Below are 18195 nucleotides of genomic sequence, written 5' to 3'. Positions count from 1 at the left end.
CTAGTCCCCGTAAACATGCTGTGGTGTGATTCTTGTATTAAATAGACTCGTCCAACACATTCAAATGTTAGCAAGATTGTTTTGTGGTTTCTGTTATTACGTAGAAAGTGGGCACTTTAGTAGACATGTTTTTAACATAGAAAGGGTGATACTTGGCAGTTATCTATTTCATTACAGGTAAAATATCTTGGAATAAATACAATCCAATGCATTAAAAGTGTATTCCGCGAAGTGTTAGGAACTTGACAAATGCCATTCGGAAATAAAAAAAATCCGCGAAAATTAGGTAAAGATGAATTGCCGAATTTAATTTTATTTTACCCTTATTGTGTTTTTCATTTAAAGTTATTTGAATGATTTTTTATAAAAAATATTGTTATTTTTAACAGAAGTACAAACAAAATGTTGAGAATTACTTCTTAATCTTCTCACGATAGTGTGTGGACTGTTCTACTAATTACACACAAGGGGTGAATAGGTTGTTGTTTATGCGGCCGACGTGAATGTCGGCTCCACACAGCTGTGAAAATGTTTTTTTACCATTCATCTTGAAGGTCGTAGTCCACTGAATTTAATGTGTTAGGGAAGGTAAGAGTATTTTTTATCCACGCGTGATAAGATTTTTTGTTTTAAATGGTCAAGACCTGTTTCCTGGGTATAAACACATCAAAGGATGTTTATAGTCAAAATGTCGGCCATGTTGGGAGTTGTGTATAAAATATTAACGCGGGAAATGCGTTTCAAGTGCATCTTCGTTGCTTATACAGCACCATTTAATGTGTGTCAATTCGGTCTTGGGTCTGTCCTGTAAGAAGAGACGCTTGTAGTTTTACGACTTGTTCAGTGTGTGTGTGTTTGAGCGGGTGTGTTTATAAATAAATTGTTGTGTACCGACACATTCAATGTGGGCAGAACAAGTCTTTCTTTTGGTCTTATAATAATGTTTAATAGATTACAAATGAAAAGGGGGTATGCTTTAAACATTTAGGTCATAATTGGCTAAATAAATGAGTCCGTTAAGGGTTTACTTATCCAATTGCCCTAACTAGTAACTTGGCCTAAGTCAATTAATCTGCAAACTGAAAATAAAAGAATGCAATTTGGTAATTTGTGTTAAGAATGTTAATTAATTCCACCGTTAAGAGTAAACTGGTTGTTTACACATTCATCAAAAAGACATAAATGTTTTGGCAACCCAGTCATAAACAAGAAGTCAACATTGCAGTAGCCTTGATAAATGTTGTTATGGACAGCTAGTCTGTTATTACAATGGTTCCTAATAGACACCCTAAGAAGAAGGATGTATAGAAACAGTACCAGGGCTAAAGGACAATGAAAATTTACTCTCAAGATGTAATCTGGATGAATGTGTTGAAGTTAAGGTGTAACCAGTGGTGTAAAAATGAAATTCATACCTGCCATCACTTTACAAAACTCTTCTCCTGTGACACTACTTGACCAATTGGAACCAAACTAGGTGTGAATGTTCCTTTGGGATATCCTGCATATAACCCTTGTGGAGATTTTTGATCCGTCGAAAGGCATGGCCACAGTTACTAAAATTAGAAGACAGGGGTCAGACAGTAGTTTATCAGATACATCTCCAAAACCTTAAGGATAAGCTAAATTCTGATGGGGTAAAAATTTTCAATTTGATGAGATCTATCTGTGGTCAAATTTACATTATAATCTGTGAAGCCATCTTTGAGTAATTCCCTTTTTTTTTGTTTTTGTTTTTTTTTTTTTTTGCTATTAATGTAATTTCTTTCAAAAAGTCTTCTCTGACACAACTTGACCAATTGGAACCAAACTTGGGATGAATGTTCCTTGGGGTATCCTGCATAGAACTGTTGTGTGGGATTTTTGATCCGTCAAAAAACATGGCCACAGTTACTAAAATTAGAAGATAGAGGTCAGACAGTAGTTTATCACATATATCTCCAAAACCTTTAGGTTTTACAAAATTCTGAATGGGTAACTGTGTTTAGCGTGATGAGATTTATCAAAGTGAAAGTAGAATTGGGCTGAAAACGTCACTTCCTTAATAGTTTTGCCCCTAGTAAGGTCAATGTTGTCTTTTTGTTTTCTACATCAATACTTAAGTGTGATCAAGAAATATTCCTCAGACATTAAGCTTTCAGATGATACCAAACTTTTTGCCATGGAATAGTTCTCAACAAAAATATAACTCCTCAAATTGGAACTATTTCGTTTTTACGGACTACTTTCTGGTATGTGCAGGCGACTGGTTCCCTAAATAGTGGTATACCTGATAAACTTATGAGGAAAATATCATTGCTCATTTACAATTTCACAGTTAAAAAAACTCAGAAACCTTCAAACGGAAAGCTGATGACAAGGCATCAGACCTGGAGACGGAATCAGTTGACACTGTGTTCTTCAAACATAGAATTATACATAAGAATATCAGACAACAAAATTGCATTTATATCGATTGAGACTTGACACAACATTGTTCGGGCTTAGTGTACAAAAGATGAAAGGTCCAGGGCTCGGGTCTTCCCCAAAAAAATTTCGACCCCTGGTAGGGTTCATTTATTGGACCCTTGCAAGAGCAGAATTGATCTGTAGTACTCTATTTAGCCTGGAAACTAAATAAGAATGATTTCAGTCACCACCATTTCTATGTCAACCCCTTGTATTGTCTACTTTCAGTTTTAGGCCAAAAATTGGAAAAAATCCTCATTTTTTCACACAAGTGATCCTTCAGGGGACTCTTGACCCCCTCTTGTGACTGTAACCCACTATTTGGCTTCAGTAGCCTTCACAGTGTACAGGCTGTAGGATGAATGTGCTTTGGTTCCTGATTTGCTCTCGTTGAACTCCACATGTAGCAAAAGATGACCAGAAATAGACAAAAATAACTATTTTCGATGGACAGACCCTTTTTTCAGCATTTGGCCACCCACCCTCCCACATTGCCTAAAATTACTCCTGGGATACACATCATTATTATAGTCGGCGTCACATAAATAACATACTGTTAAAATTTGAATAAAAATATTTTCTACGACTTTATTGACACCTACCGTCGTTTAAATTGTCTTAAATGACTTGCTCATTCGTTTAGCCAAACGGCTTCTCCCTAAACATTGAATCGTTAAATTCCGGTCAGATTTTAATTCTAGGTGGCAATATTTACATTGTAAAAAGTCGGCCATGTTTACAGTGATCGGGTTGCTAGGAGATGTTGTTTACGTTTAAATGGTTTGTCCAAAAACCGAAGAACCCAGAATGCAATTCGGCGTTATTTCGGATATCTCGGATTTATTTTACGCGAACAACGTATAATACCGAGAAGTTGATCAAGCAGACGATTGTCACCGGAGTTCGACGGGAACTTACACACTTCGTTTGTAAACAAATCGTCCCGTAAAAACCAACATGGCGGATATTAGTATGGGATTTTCCCGTAAGGGTTTGTTACGCATGATTTAAGCTAATAAGCGACTTGTTTTTGAGAAGCTGTTTGGCTAAACGAATGAGCAAGTCATTTAAGACAATTTAAACGACGGTTGGTGTCAATAAAGTCGTAGAAAATATTTTTATTCAAATTTTAACAGTATGTTATTTATGTGACGCCGAATATAGTATGGAATGTTAAAGACTTCTGTACACAGACCTACTCAAGTCTTGTGCAAGTTAAACTGACCAACTTTCCAAGTTTCTTTTACCAATTAAATGAAAGAGTGAATCATTGTTTACTAAGGCCTTAACTCAGGTAAAACATTAAATGATAGAGTGAACCATTGTTTACTAAGGCCTTAACTCAGGTAAAACATTAAATGATCGAGTGAACCATTGTTTACTAAGGCCTTAACTCGGGTAAAACATTAAATGATCGAGTGAACCATTGTTTACTGAGGCCTTAACTCGGGTAAAACATTAAATGATAGAGTGAACCATTGTTTACTACTGCCTTAACTCATTTAAAACATTCTGTTACAAATTGTTATGTGATATACATGTATATCACCATACTTGGCTGACAATCTGATGTGTAATGCAATGCCATTTTACTGAGAGGTCTTGTTTGTGTTATTTCAATAACATTTCAATCAATTCTGAAAAAATACCCATAATGCCCTATGTAGGTAATGACAAGCCTTTATCCCTTAAGTCCAAAGTGCTCAGCACGCAATATTAATGGATTGTGATTGAGAAACAAAATTTGTAGCATGTCATTACTCTGTTTTTGACTTCCAGTCTAGCTAATTGGATCGGAATTGTAAGAAAAGCAAAGGTATCGAATTCTGGATTGTAACTTGTTTCTTGCCATTTGTTTTCAGATCTCCTAACTCTTTATAGTGACGTTATTACCAAAGTATGCAGCGTCGTGTGGAGGACCAGGTAAGTACAAAGTTTATTTAGCTGTGGAGCAAATAATGAGGTACAATTATCACTCTTGTTCCCTGAGGGATTTTCTGTTCTTTTGTGAACTGTTTCTTTCTGCATGTTTTGATGTGAGCTTTATTCTACCAAAATACGGTGATTTGATGTTTTTGTACCTTAACTCCAAAACCTGGGCAGCAATGTCATTGAATCTGGTGAATTGTCTGTAATTTGTACTTGACGTCTTGAGTAAGCTCCCTGTCAATTTTTGTACATTTCCAATTTTACAGTGCAGAGTAATGGGATTTAGTTCATAAAACAAAGGAATTCCACAATTTTTGGACTTAGCTCTGTAGTGGTTCCACCCATTTTCATGGTTTCTTATTGTTGATATTAGCTCCCTATTGAATTGTTAAGAATTTCAGATTTTTCATTTTTGAGTTACGGACTTTATTCATTAAAAAAGAGGGGAATTTCAATTTATTGTTACTCCAAAACACTTCAAACATTAATCAGACATTGTTGATTTTTTTTCTATTATTTATTTAGATGTATCAAGCTTGAATTTTTTGTCCATATTTACCCTATCAGTTCAGGTTTCGACTTAGTGGGCATATCTAGCTGTGCTTCTTTTTTGCTTCTGGCCACCCTATAATTTAATGATGGATTCGGTTTAACATTGAACATTCAATAATCCAGGCAGTATTAAAATCATAGTCTGCTACTAGTTCGAACCTCAATTTCAATGATACTAACAAACTACTCAATTTCTACTAGTCCTCTGGAACAGTATTAGTGTCTAAAGACATAGACTGACCACATTAAAAGTAATTTTATTTCCTTTTTCTTTTTTTTTTTCAGAGAAGAGTATCCTCCGGAGAAACACAGTATCCAAGAGTTATTGCCCCTTCAGCACAGAGGTTCGGAGAAGGTGGAGATAATCCAATGTCATTTCCACTTCAGAATTTTCAGTGAGTTTCTACAATCTATTTTAAAATGAAAGATTAAATCAGACATAATTTTCTACTGTTTTAAAATGAAATCACATCTTCTCAAGTCAGAATTCAATTACATGTATTTTGCCGTGGTATATTGATTTCTTATTTAATCAGTTAGACTAAGAATGCAGCATTAACAGTTCAAAAGTTACATGTATGATCTATTTCTTTGGTAAATATTTGATGGCCATTGAAAGCAGGTGATGTGTATCCCTTGTTTTTATACTCCCAGTTTTGATCTCATTTCACTAGAAAATGCAGTTTTTTTTCCAGGATTTTGAAAGCTTTTAGTTACTTTCGCATTAGAAAATGAGGACCATTTTAATGGTATATTTTTTCAAGTAGTATATGCATCTGACTATATATTCTATACATCCCTCGTAGATATAGATATGAACTGCCCTAACATGCACCAGAAATACATACATTGAACCGATATAAATATTTCCAAATAAGTATTTCCCCTGTGTTGCCTCATAAAATTCTTTTTTTAGCATAATTTCCATTGTGATTTTGGGATCCAAACCGAGTTAATCACAAATTTGTGTCATTATTTCATATTTATTTTTAGTATTGGCTTCTGAGGAGTTCATTGATACAAAGATTTATATATCTATATTTAACTCCTTGATTGATAGCAAAAAATGGTATTTTCACCCTTGATTGATAGCGAAAAATGTTAATATTGCCGACATGCAACTACAAAATAGAGTGACACCTGTGTATTTACCAAATTACCCACACAATGATGTACATTAATAAAAGATCATGAACTTTTGATGCAAAGTTTACAAAAAGTAAAGAAATTTCCCCAGCAGAAATTTTGTAGCAGGTCTTTATTAACTTTTAAAATTTGTGTTAAAATCACACTTGTGTGGTCAAGAGATGGACATTTACTCCATGTGCCTGATATTTAAAGTGTAATATTTGAATTAGGTGATTGTTTAACACCTGTTGAGAGTTGTAATTAGCTTGGGGTAATAAAATTGTCATTTTCGCCAATTGAGCCAATGTTTTGCTTACATGTTTTTTGTACTTTCAAAGATTTCAGGTGACGAAATGAGATCAGAATATTTTAGTCAATTTGAAAATTCTTTAGTCAGTAACGAAAAGCGACGTAGGCTGAAAAATCCCTGAAAATATTTGTTGGCCATTGTAGGGGGTATGTGTATCTTCTGTTTTTATACTCCCAGTTTTGAAATCTAGTGGTATATCTGTCTTCACAATTAAGCAGTAGTCTGAGGCCCAAGGCTTGTCAAAATGAGGTGTGCCTGTAAAGTTAACCAGTACAGGCCAACAGTCACTATATAAACATTTCTGAAAAATGGGGGATCCATGTAGGTCCGGGTGTCAAAAGAATAGGCCTGCAGCAGCGCTAAATTTGTCATAAAAGGTGACTAAATAGTGTTCAGAAACCTAGCTGGGGGCTAGGCACTCTGCCTACAAAGCAACTTGGATGTGTGCCCCAGGTGGTGGAATGGGGTACCCCTGGCGTGTTACATGCTGGGATTGTCAGGCTATTTTAGAAAACCTGACCTTAAACCATAATGGTGCATCGTGTTGGGAAAGATGTCACATTCCTCGCACGTTAAAGAACCCTGCTGGGGTATTCAATAGGAGTAGGAACCTTTGCACTCTGCCACAAGAGGCTAAATTGCCCGATGCTACCCATCCTTCCTTTTTTCTTGTGGCAATCAAAATTTGTCGACTATTATCCTAGTATCCCATCCCTCTTTTCATTTCATCATCATTTCACATTAATGGCCAGAATATAGCTGAAATATTGCTGCTCAGGCGTTAAATCCCAACAATCAATCAATCATCTGAAAAATGGGCCTGTAAACTGGAGTTAGTTTTGAAAACTGAGTATATATTGATCATGGTGTTAAGAGTCCATTGTCTGTCCACACCTTACTACATATTGCAGCTACTTGATATTTTGATGATAGTTTTATATAGGTATTTGCATAATGGGATCCAGTTTCCAACTCAACCTATGTCCTCTTTTTATATTTTGTGGGCTGGGGAGTATTCTTTGGTGATCCTTTTATTGTAACAAAAACCTATTAACTCATCTTTTACAGAGTAAACCAAGGCAGTGGAATGCACCCTAGCCAGGCCCCAGCAGCACATCACGGGACCCAACAACCACCACATCAGACTAATCCCCCACAACAGCCTATACCACAAGTTGTTGGACCACCACAGGTTTGTTTTAGTCCTTAGACCAGTGATGGTTTTCTTTTGGGAATGGCATTGAAGGCCCATGCAATATGTAATAAGCTTGAAAATTGTGTCATAAGGAAATGGTCTATATACATGAGAGATTTTAATACAGTATTTAAAAATTATATTCTCTTTAAAATCCTGGATGAGGACATTACAAATAACATTGTCTAAGCTTACGCTACTGTCGACCAAATTTTTATATCACTCTTCACAGTGGAGTCACTTAGGCCTAAGAAAAATTTTGTGTTTCCATTAACATCTTCAAAATAAGGGTCGGTAGGTAGTTTTTTTTGTTATTTTGCAGGACATCAACCGGTTTTGCTGCCTCCATTATGGCACTGCTAGATACTGAACTTGTAGTAGTCACAGCCATGTTGTTTCATTTTTTTAATGAATTTTGAACCTCCACTATGGAGAGCAAGATGATTCTAGAAAAAAAAATCCAGTTTGTATGTTTTTGGTTGTTTTTTTTTAAACATGAAATAATTAGGATTGGTTATTTTTTTAAGGCTCATGTTCTCTGTTTGGAGTCCACTAAAGTAAAAATTGAGATAAATTTGCATCACATCAATACTTTTCACTATTTTTTTTGCTATCCTTTCTTGAAATATTATTAAACAGCCAGAGTCTTTAAATATACCTAGGTATGGAGGCAGGAGAAGTCAACTACAGACAGTATTTGAATTAATATCTCCACTGTGAAGAGTGGAGAATTAATATTTGTGTTGACAGTAGTGTGTAAGAGTTAAAAGTGAATTTCTAAAGCTAAGGCCCATATTACGAAAATAATAATTCCACAATAAAGTATCAGTTATAGAGTGATACTGATCTGAAGACCAATCTTCAAGTTTGTGTAGTTATCAGTTATGATCTTGTCACAAATAATAATTGACAGCTTTGCAAACTTGAAAGGTAGTGTCTAAAGATCACACAGGTGTTCTGTTGTGGACACAGCCATATAATACAAGGCTGATTTCTGATTTCTATTCAGATCACTCTATTGCAAATTGCTGTAAAAGGGTTTAAGATCCAGTTCACATTTGCTCAGTGATAAAAACATGGAAATAATTTTCTTGAAGAGTATGCCAGTGATCTCCTCAGGGCCATAAAGCATCACAAAGCCTTGATGCTGCATTTTGTTTCAGGAAGCTACCCAAAAAGAACTTCCCTTAGTGTCCAATGCAAATGTGACGCTATAATATTTGGATGAATCGAAGATGCTATATTGAAATTCAGGGGATACAAGGATGTTTTTGTAAATCATAGGGAGAATACTGTTTGCTATTTTATTTTTCAAAATGTGTTGAGCATTCCATATTAAGGAGTTAGACCTAGGGTAAGGGACATAACTCTTGAAATTAAGGATATGTTTGTATCACATTAAATTTCACCAAAACCTATCAAGCTTTCATATGAAACAGAGTAAAATCAGTCCAAGTTGCTTTGATGCTTACATGAGATTGATGTAAAATACTGAATACAAACATTCCAATGATTTGTAAGAGTTGTGTCCTTATCCTAGGTCTACCTCCTTGATACAGAAGTATTTTTCAGTTCTCGTTACGATTTATTGATGTGGTTTTTACCCTTTGTGATGATATGCATGGGAAAGTGTTAAGAAAATGCAATCCATATAAGTGTAAAGGAGGGTCTTTATGTGCTTTCCTAACAGGAGTTATCTTTCCTTTTTTATCAAGGATGACAAGAAAGCCATTGTCATCCAAACTGAGAACAAAACAGATCCAGCTGTGAGTTATCTCCCTTTGTCTCACATAACCGTTGAGTTGTGGTTTGCTTTCACTGCTAACACTTCTTCTAATTAATGTATTGTCTCTTGACTACATAACAGTTTTACACCTTGCGTGATGTTTCTGCTAACCAATTTTGAAGAGGGCTGAAAAATTGATACATATAGCTCTTTGTCTTTAAGATGGTAATTCTTAATTTTCGACATATAAGCTTAAACAGGCATGTTAGCCATACTTGCCAACAGTTCCAGATTCTCTAGGTTTTATGTTTTCATTCCACGTTTCCCATTCTGGTAAAATGATAATGTTTCTGATTTTTCGCAAGACTTATGAAATGAATGAGACACTGTCATCATTGCATATTTTAAAGTGGCTGCAAATATTTAAAAAACAAAACAAACAAACCAGACTGATGTTTGTTCACTGTTAGACCCCCAAGAATGGTTGATTTTGATTAGAATTTTCAACAGCATGGTGCCCTGCTCTTGTACATTAGCAGATGTTGGCAAGTATGGTTACCATGGAGAGTAAATAAACACTAGTCTGAAGGCGTTTCTTCTGTATAGAACAGGCAGAAAATCATTTGGAAATATGATCATTACTCATTGACTGAAAAGTCAAAAGGAGATAGTATTTTTAATGATATTACTTACTGGTGATGGAGAGTGTTGAGAAGTCAGAAATGGAATTCCATGTTGCCTACACTGTATATTGAGAGAAAGAACAGTGTTCTAGGATGTTTCAAATTCTAGGTTTCAACTGGAAAACTCTTAATTCCTACAAGTCGGCTTTCTGAATATTACAAGTTCTTTCAAAAATTCAATTTTTTCACTTGAAAGTGGAGCATATAAAACTGCTTTCCTTCAGCCACTACTAGCCTAAAGCTGTGGGCTAGTTAAAATTGATTTGAAATGGTGAGTACTTTTTTTATTTTGGGCTTGTGGAATCCTGTAGTCCTCTATTAATCAGGCTAGTCATTATTAATTTTTAAGGAAAAGACTGATCTAAGCTACTTTCCTTCACCAAAATTGCATTTGTCATGGAAAGTGGAATCCAAAAACACTGCTGACTTTATCCCTCTTGTTATAAATACTCTTGAAACAACGTCCTTCAATGGATTTTGACATAACTTGGTACTTGATGGAGTCCTTATGAATATCTAGTACCTTATTGGTTTTAACGTTAAGTTTCATGGTCAGTTTCAAAATACCAGCATTTGGTATTTGTGTTAGAGTTGATGAAATTTTCTTCATGTCCCTGGACTTGAATTAAAAATTATATTGTTCCAAGCTTAGCCTTAACTTGTGTTTTTGGGGAAGGTCTACTGTCTTCACTGTGTATTTCTCATTCTGCAATATCTCCAGTGTGTTGCCCCTCATTTTTTCCAGGTCTTTAGTGCTCATCTAAAATAAATAGTGTATTGGTGTAAGGCCACATCAATTGATTTTCTTGTTCTACAGAATTTTTCCACTTTGAAAATTGGGGCGAGTGGACTATTTGAAAATTTTTATAGAAAAATTATTATTTGTACAAATTTTTTAGGCATTTTGTGGTTAGACTAGGGAACGTGAGGCTTTTTTAAGTGTACCTCTTTGATGTAGTCATCGGACAGACAAAGCTTTATTGCATTAACACAAAATTAGAAATGAAATCTACAGGACTTCCACTGTCACAAGTTATTGCAGTCAAATATTGAGCATTCTTAATTTTCACATCGAAAATAGGCATTTGCATAGTCAACAATCGTCCTTGTCTTTGATAAAAATCTGTGTTAATACTTAAAACAAATTAAAGGACCGTGATTTCTCTGCAAATCAAACACTCTAGCGATTGCAGAGTTAGGATTTTAAATCATAATTTAAAAAAAAAACGATGTGGGGAAATGGACACAATGTCTTTTCCAGATGCAGCAAGCAAGAACATTTTAATGGTATTTTTTCTCGTTTTGAAAAAAGAAGCGTGCAGGCAGGTCCACACAAACGTGAAATTAAATTGGTGTGGCCTTATAACAGGCTGCATTAGTATCCTACTGTTTGTCTTCGCTTGTGAATCTACTTATCGTACCATTACCATCCATGTACACATCGTAAAAAAGCATTTCGATATTGATCAGTAAGGTTTTAACTGCTTTCTGACATTTCAGTTCAGAGTTATTGAACTTTGAACACCCAGACACTAGAGGCTTTAGAACAAGTGTTTATTGTATTTTCAGTCTACAGACAACTGCATTCGTATATAATTTTGTTTACATGATGAGTTAATATGATTAATGTCTTGCTAGATTCTGGAGAAACACCCAAAGTGTGGAAATTTTATGTTCAAGACGTGTATTTTTTCCTTTGTCAAAGTATGAAACGGCTTTGATGAAAAAGTTTATAATTTCAAGACTTGGAATATTTTTCCCATTTCAAACTTCAGAAGACAGTAAATATAATCACTATTCAAATAGAAGCCACATAGTAGGGGATAAAGCAAGCTCATTTTATTGTGCAATTTCCGTTGTAGCAACATTAAGCAAATGAAACTGTTGAAACAAAAGGAAAAGATTGAATTTTACACTCTAACAGGGAAAACAACAGAAAACAGGCTGGAGGCAGAATCTTGATATTGTAGTGAATGACTGATGTTCACAAATACTTTATTCAAATTACTGCATGTGTATTGAACTCTCTTTCTAGGCTCATTCAGCCCAAGTTCAAGGTCAGCAACAACAGTTCCAAAGGTTAAAGGTGGAAGATGCTCTGTCTTACCTTGACCAGGTCAAATTACAATTCGGGAATCAACCTCAAGTTTACAATGATTTCCTTGACATCATGAAAGAGTTTAAATCTCAATCGTATGTATATTTGGTCAGCTTCAGTTTGCAATCATTACCTTGTGAGAGAATTTTAATTATGGACAATAGTAGTGATTATTTTGTATTTAGACATATATTTAATCCCCAATCAAAATTGAATATGAATAATATGATGTTTATTTTTTTATATATTCCACCAATCACGTAATGCTTGAATGGTAATCTATTGGTTAGTTCTGTAAAGAGTTGGATCAATTACTGTCTATCGAGGTCAGAGGTCAGGGTTTATACTTTATTTACAGAATTGACACACCTGGGGTTATCAACAGAGTGTCCAACCTGTTCAAAGGTCACCCTGACCTAATTGTAGGGTTCAACACTTTTCTGCCTCCTGGATATAAGATAGAAGTACAGGCAAATGAGATAAATGTCCACCAGCCAGGCCAACAGACATTATGTATACCTACATCAGCACCAGTCAATTTAACATCAGTATGTAGTTATTGTAGAAAAGGAAATGAGGGGGGCACACAACTACACATTTGCACCTATTAATTTGACATCAGTTCTGTGTTTTCCACTCCTTTTTTTTTGTAATGCTTTTACCAAATCAGACTTCAGCGAACTTACAGTTTTCCCCACGTTTTTTTTACAGATAAAGTTTGACTTCGGTTACGGTTGATTGATTTTTATGAAAGTTAAGGCCCTTGGACTTTTAATTTTAATGAATTTAAAGTTTTCCACTCTTTTTGTTTTTGTTTTTTTTTTTTTAGGGGGAGATGGGGACGCTGTTCTTTTATTGTTAAAGAGATGGAAGGGATTAAAAGATGGGGTTTCTACTTGTAGTTTTTCCCATCCTGTCATGTGGCAGAACCTTTTTCTTCATACTTAAGTTGTATTGTTGATTATGTGGTAAATTTGTATCTGTGTAAGTAATGTAACTTAATGTCTTGCTAATTTACAGAAGGTGCCACCTCCAGCACATATGCCTAGTAGTCATAACAACCAGTCATCACACCATAGTTACCACCAGTCTCCAAGACACAACCAGGAACCAGTAACCCCTGGTAACCAGCATGGGACACAAGCTCAGCAACAACAGCAGCAGCAGGCTGGACAACCAGTCGAGTTCAATCATGCTATTAACTATGTCAACAAGATAAAGGTAGTTAAAAAGCCACTGCTTGTTTATCACAGATAAAGTGGTCCTTCAGCATATTCCCCTCCAATGCAAGAGATCATAGGTTCAATGCCCACCAGGCCATACCCAAGACTTGTAAGTTGGTAGCCACTACCTCTTCACTAAGCATATGGCTGTAGGAATGACAACAGACAGATAAACACATTTAATAATTTGGAATTTCAAGCATGTATAAAATAAACCGGGTCAATATATCCAAATTGAATCCAAATATATTTTTTATGGTGGTAATGAGGAGTTAAATGATTCATCATCTGATAAATTTGTCAATTTAATATCCCCCTTCCCATCAGTCAGTTTTACTTTTTGTCTTCATGACCAATTTTACTTCCAGAACCGTTTCCATGGACAACCAGAGATCTACAAAGCATTCCTGGAAATTCTCCATACATACCAGAAAGAACAGCGAAATCTGAAGGAGGTAAATATCAGGACTGGAAACATTATAAGGACCAGAAACGGTTTATCAAGCTCTGAAATGTGTCTGATGTTCGAAATTCACCCTTGACGCTGCAGCCAGCCCTCTCAGAAAATGCAAGAATCTTGCAAAGTCTGGGGAAATTGAATGATTTTACATGACGTTAACTGAATGTCAGACAACATATGATTTGAATTACGCTCGATAATTTTGAAAGGCCGTCAGCAGCAGTTAGTAAGAGAGGAAACGAACGTCTGCCACTGCTTGGAGCTTGACAGTTTATGTGAATGCAGCTTTTTCAAAATTTTTAATTGAATATCAAATTTTGTGGTATATTGTGTCCATAATGAAATGTGACTAATTTAGTGTCCAAAGTTTCCCCAAGCGATCAATGTTTGACATGTTGTGGTTGTATCATGCTGCCCTTTGCAAAGCTCTTTATTTAAGAATGGATGTATTTTTTTACTTACACATGACCAAATTTCAAGGAATTAGTTATTTTGTTAGAATGATTAGAGTGAAGCTGACAGTCATTTACCTTTTTATTTTATTGTTATATTTCACATTAATACGGCTTAAAATGCTAAGGATGGGGTTGAAGAATCATGCTTTTAGATAGCTATTTGTTTTTTTGTAATATTTCAGGGCATTGTCACATCTTACAAGCCTCTGACTGAAGCCGAAGTGTATTCTCAGGTCGCAAAGCTTTTCCAGAACCAAGAAGATTTGCTGGCAGAATTTGGTCAATTTCTTCCTGATGCTAATGGATCTTCATATGGTGGCTATGTAAGTTAGGCATTACAAAAATGATGCTTACTATTCTACCTTATTTTTTTTTACCCAGCAACACCAGGTGGCTGGGTATTTTGTGATGCCCCTTAAAAGGTTTCATGTACTTGTGTTGGTCTGTTCATTTAGGATTTATAGAATAAACTTGTATTGTACACCTCTATATTTTTACTGGTTTAAGTTAAGTGATAGTACCGTATTTTTCCACACTATAAGTTGATATTTTTTTCAGTAAAGCGTCGGCCTCGATTTATCGTCCACATCGACGTATGTAAGGATTTTCAAGAAAAATGTTTATCAACAATGCATTTCATTAGATTTGTTTAGTTCACTTTTGATTGCTTTCATTCAAAATTTAAACTGCAATCAATGAAAGCAGTCACTCAAACAGTCAAACTGGCGATTGAATTCAAATATTATTGATCATTGCCGCTAACCTTTATGAATGAATACGATGATGTTAATAAAAACTCTGAAACTTTGAAATCGTTAAAAAATAAACTCTAGAAGATACGTTAACAAAACTCTTTTTAACCTGGAAAATATTATCAAGTGTTTTGGAGTTGTTGGTCCTTTAATATGCAAATTTATACCCATTTACGGTATGTAGTAACACATTCGCACGTGGCTCAAATTATAAATAGTTAAGGTGTTATCTAAATGGCTAATTGTAATCAAATTTACAGGTAACAATTATTTTTTATTGTACTTCGTAATTCCTGGTAATATTGTTTATTAATTACCGCACGTAAATATGACTGATTCATCAAACAAATTTCCTGTTTATTTCACACATTGCTGCCCACGTTTGACATGTTTACGATTTCTTACTCCTGATGATCTATGGCTTCAGAGAGCCATTGTCACACCATCCATTAAAAATAATTGAACTCGCAGACAAAGTACACTTTAACAAAACACAGATATTTATTTAATTCAGAAATCGCTGGAATGATATGCTGTTGAAAACAAACCGCTCAACTCGTATCTCCGCTGACACAAATGACAAAAATGCACACCCTCGATTTATCTATGTTTTTTTCGTCAACTTTGGTCAAAATTAGGCAATTTGACTTGTAGTCCGCTAAATACAGTATTTAAAAGAATCAGGCTGAATGGGAAAAATCAGAAACATGCATGTCAAAATCCCAATGATGTGACAATATAATTTCAGTCATGAATGATTTCTCTATTTCAAAATACCATTTGATCTCTGCATCACTGGATATGGTCAAAAATTTTCATTGGAATGTTAGAAAGTTCATGGTTTTGACAGAGTTTTCTACCCTTGTAATGTTCATTTTCAGTTCATTTCAATGATATTATAACTCGATTTACCAGAGTGATTTTTTTCCTTGATTCTTATGGTTCAAATAGTCAAATTAAACTTTCAAAATGATGGGTTTTTTTTCATTGCATGTTTCACCCACTGCCTGATTCTTACAGAGACTGACACTTAAATGACCTTGACTTTTATTTACAGCTGAACATGTTACAAAACGACTCGTCTTTAGGAGTAAGGAATGATCACTCTTCAGCTGTTAAAAAACCTGGAATGAAAAGTCAGATGAACAAATCAAGTCAGCATCGTCGACCCTCAAGTGGTCAACAACCTCCTCAAAAGGTCAGATTTGAATTAACTTTTTTCATATTACTGCAGTTTTTTTTTTATACCACTTGTCACTTTGGTCAATGAAGAAAGACTTTTCAAAATGACGAAAATAATCTAGTCTCATTTTGTCACTTGAAATCTTCGAGAAAAAAAACATTAAGAGCTGTAAGCCCTACATTTATTTAAGTGGAAAAATTTTATTACCCCCCAACCTAATCACCTCAACAGGTGTCAAAATTGTAAACAAACACCAATTACACTAATCATGGATGTGGAGTAAAAGTCGATCTCGGGACCACTCAAGCAATTAAAGTTCAAATGATTGTAACGATTGTTTCTGGGAAAATTCCTTTACTTCTCATTAACTTTTTGTCAAAATGACATAAAAGTTATTTTTCATTTATTTTTGTACATCAAACTTCGAGTAATTTTGTCACTACCGTGTCACTACATTTTTACGATCTTGAAAATATCATTTATGCTGTCAATGAAGTCCTGAGGGACCAATAGTCAATTTATTTACTGAAAAATAATTACATAAATTTATCATTAACTCACTCTGGATCCCAAATGTACAGTTGAAAATTTTGCTAAAACTAGAATTTCATGAGGAAACGATAGGGAAATACCTATTTGAAAATATTTACATCTATCCAATGTAGCACTGGTGCATGTTAAGGCAGTTCTATATCTACACTGTGCTAGATGTATTTCTGTGTTTCTACAAGGGTGGCAGTGGAGAAAAAAGCATTTTGAATGTATGAAGTACATTTATAATTTTACAGGGATGTATGCTCCTGATAAATGTATAAGATTAAAAGTCTAAAGGGATTTCTATTTTTTATTTTTAAACGCTGGGGCGTTTCTTTTTTAATTAAATCTCAGGCATGCTATTTAGAATCTCTGGAGAACATGCTTCCATAACAGTGGAAGAAAATTATGTGCTTTATTCATATTCAATGTACATGTACATTTAAGTTTTATTTCATGTCTTCACACAGTGCTGTAAATAACAGATGATTCTAAAATATCTTATGTCAGATGCAAATACTACCGCACTTAAAAAAAAACAAACATTAAAATGGTCCTCATTTTCTCGCACAAAAGTGACTAAAGCTTTCAAAATCCTGGAAAAAACCCTGTTACTGTGAAATACAATTGTAAATGGGGTACCAATTTTTTGTGGTTTTTGAGGTTGAGCCAGACCACAAAATTAAGTTCCCAACAAAATGGAGATTCTCATAACAAGCTTTTTCTTACACCCATCTTTTTTAAATCCTGCACTTCCAATCTGGCATTTGTTCTGAATTTTTATAGCGGAAGTAATTTTAGGATAAATATCTGAATACCTAAATGTTGTTTCCCTTTGTTGGTTGACATTTTACATGTATCTCACATATAAAGCTAGATCAAGTAAAATATTACAGATCTGAATCATTAGGATGTTTGTTACTACTTCCGTGGAGTTGTGGATCTGAATCATTAGGATGTTTGCTACTACTTCCATGTGAAATCCTTACAAGATATTTCATGCTAGAACAATGTAAGAAAAAAAATGATGGCTCAGTTTGCTCCTTTTTGAAATTTGAAATTTTGGATTTTGGCGGGAAAAGGATTTTTCTCCATGTTCCAAAGGTTTTGTGTTAGTAAGTTTTATCTATTAAAACTCCAGAAGAAATAACAAGGATATTACAAAATCTTCTCAAATAACATTTTAAGGTGTGCTTATGTTAGGCTCTTGTGATAAATCATACCCACGTAAACAAAAATAAATAACCTTTAATGCAAAATACACTTTTATAAAGTGCTCAAGGCTATACAAAGTTTGAAATCCTTGAAATATAAGTGGACAGCCATCTTGCAGAACTCTCCTATCTGAAGGAAGATTACAGTCAGATTATTGATTTTTACCGATAGCTTCCGATTGGCTTGTGACATCACTAAGTCAGTTTGGTACTTATAGAAGTACTGCAAATAATACACTCCGTAAATATTTCTACGATCCTGTTTATCTTATCACCAAAGCAACATTTGCTTACATGTTGTGCTT

General features: G+C 34.7%; 1 protein-coding gene across 4 annotated transcripts in view; it reads left to right on the top strand.

Annotated features, from left to right (window-relative positions):
- Positions 1-53: 53 nt before the first annotated feature.
- LOC148596453 (paired amphipathic helix protein Sin3a-like) overlaps positions 54-18195 on the top strand; it is a 42765-nt gene continuing 24623 nt past the window's right edge. Inside the window, exons 1-11 of one of the 4 annotated variants that reach the window (XM_088562783.1) lie at positions 54-177; positions 4311-4371; positions 5215-5324; positions 7436-7559; positions 9278-9328; positions 12007-12164; positions 12428-12617; positions 13090-13290; positions 13661-13747; positions 14390-14530; positions 16017-16157. In XM_088562783.1, the coding sequence (XP_088418909.1) occupies positions 4348-4371; positions 5215-5324; positions 7436-7559; positions 9278-9328; positions 12007-12164; positions 12428-12617; positions 13090-13290; positions 13661-13747; positions 14390-14530; positions 16017-16157 (1227 nt within the window). In that variant the 5' untranslated portion in view covers positions 54-177; positions 4311-4347. Of the gene's footprint in view, positions 178-459; positions 589-4310; positions 4372-5214; positions 5325-7435; positions 7560-9277; positions 9329-12006; positions 12165-12427; positions 12618-13089; positions 13291-13660; positions 13748-14389; positions 14531-16016; positions 16158-18195 lie in introns of those variants that run through there. The other 3 variants (XM_088562782.1, XM_088562785.1, XM_088562784.1) reach the window with 3 other exon arrangements.

The sequence above is a fragment of the Perna viridis genome, chromosome 15 (assembly GCF_037379345.1).
Source record: "Perna viridis isolate PV_CMFRI_1.1 ecotype Kerala chromosome 15, ASM3737934v1, whole genome shotgun sequence".
Lineage (NCBI taxonomy): Eukaryota > Metazoa > Mollusca > Bivalvia > Mytilida > Mytilidae > Perna > Perna viridis.
This window is presented reverse-complemented; position numbering and strand designations above follow the sequence as displayed.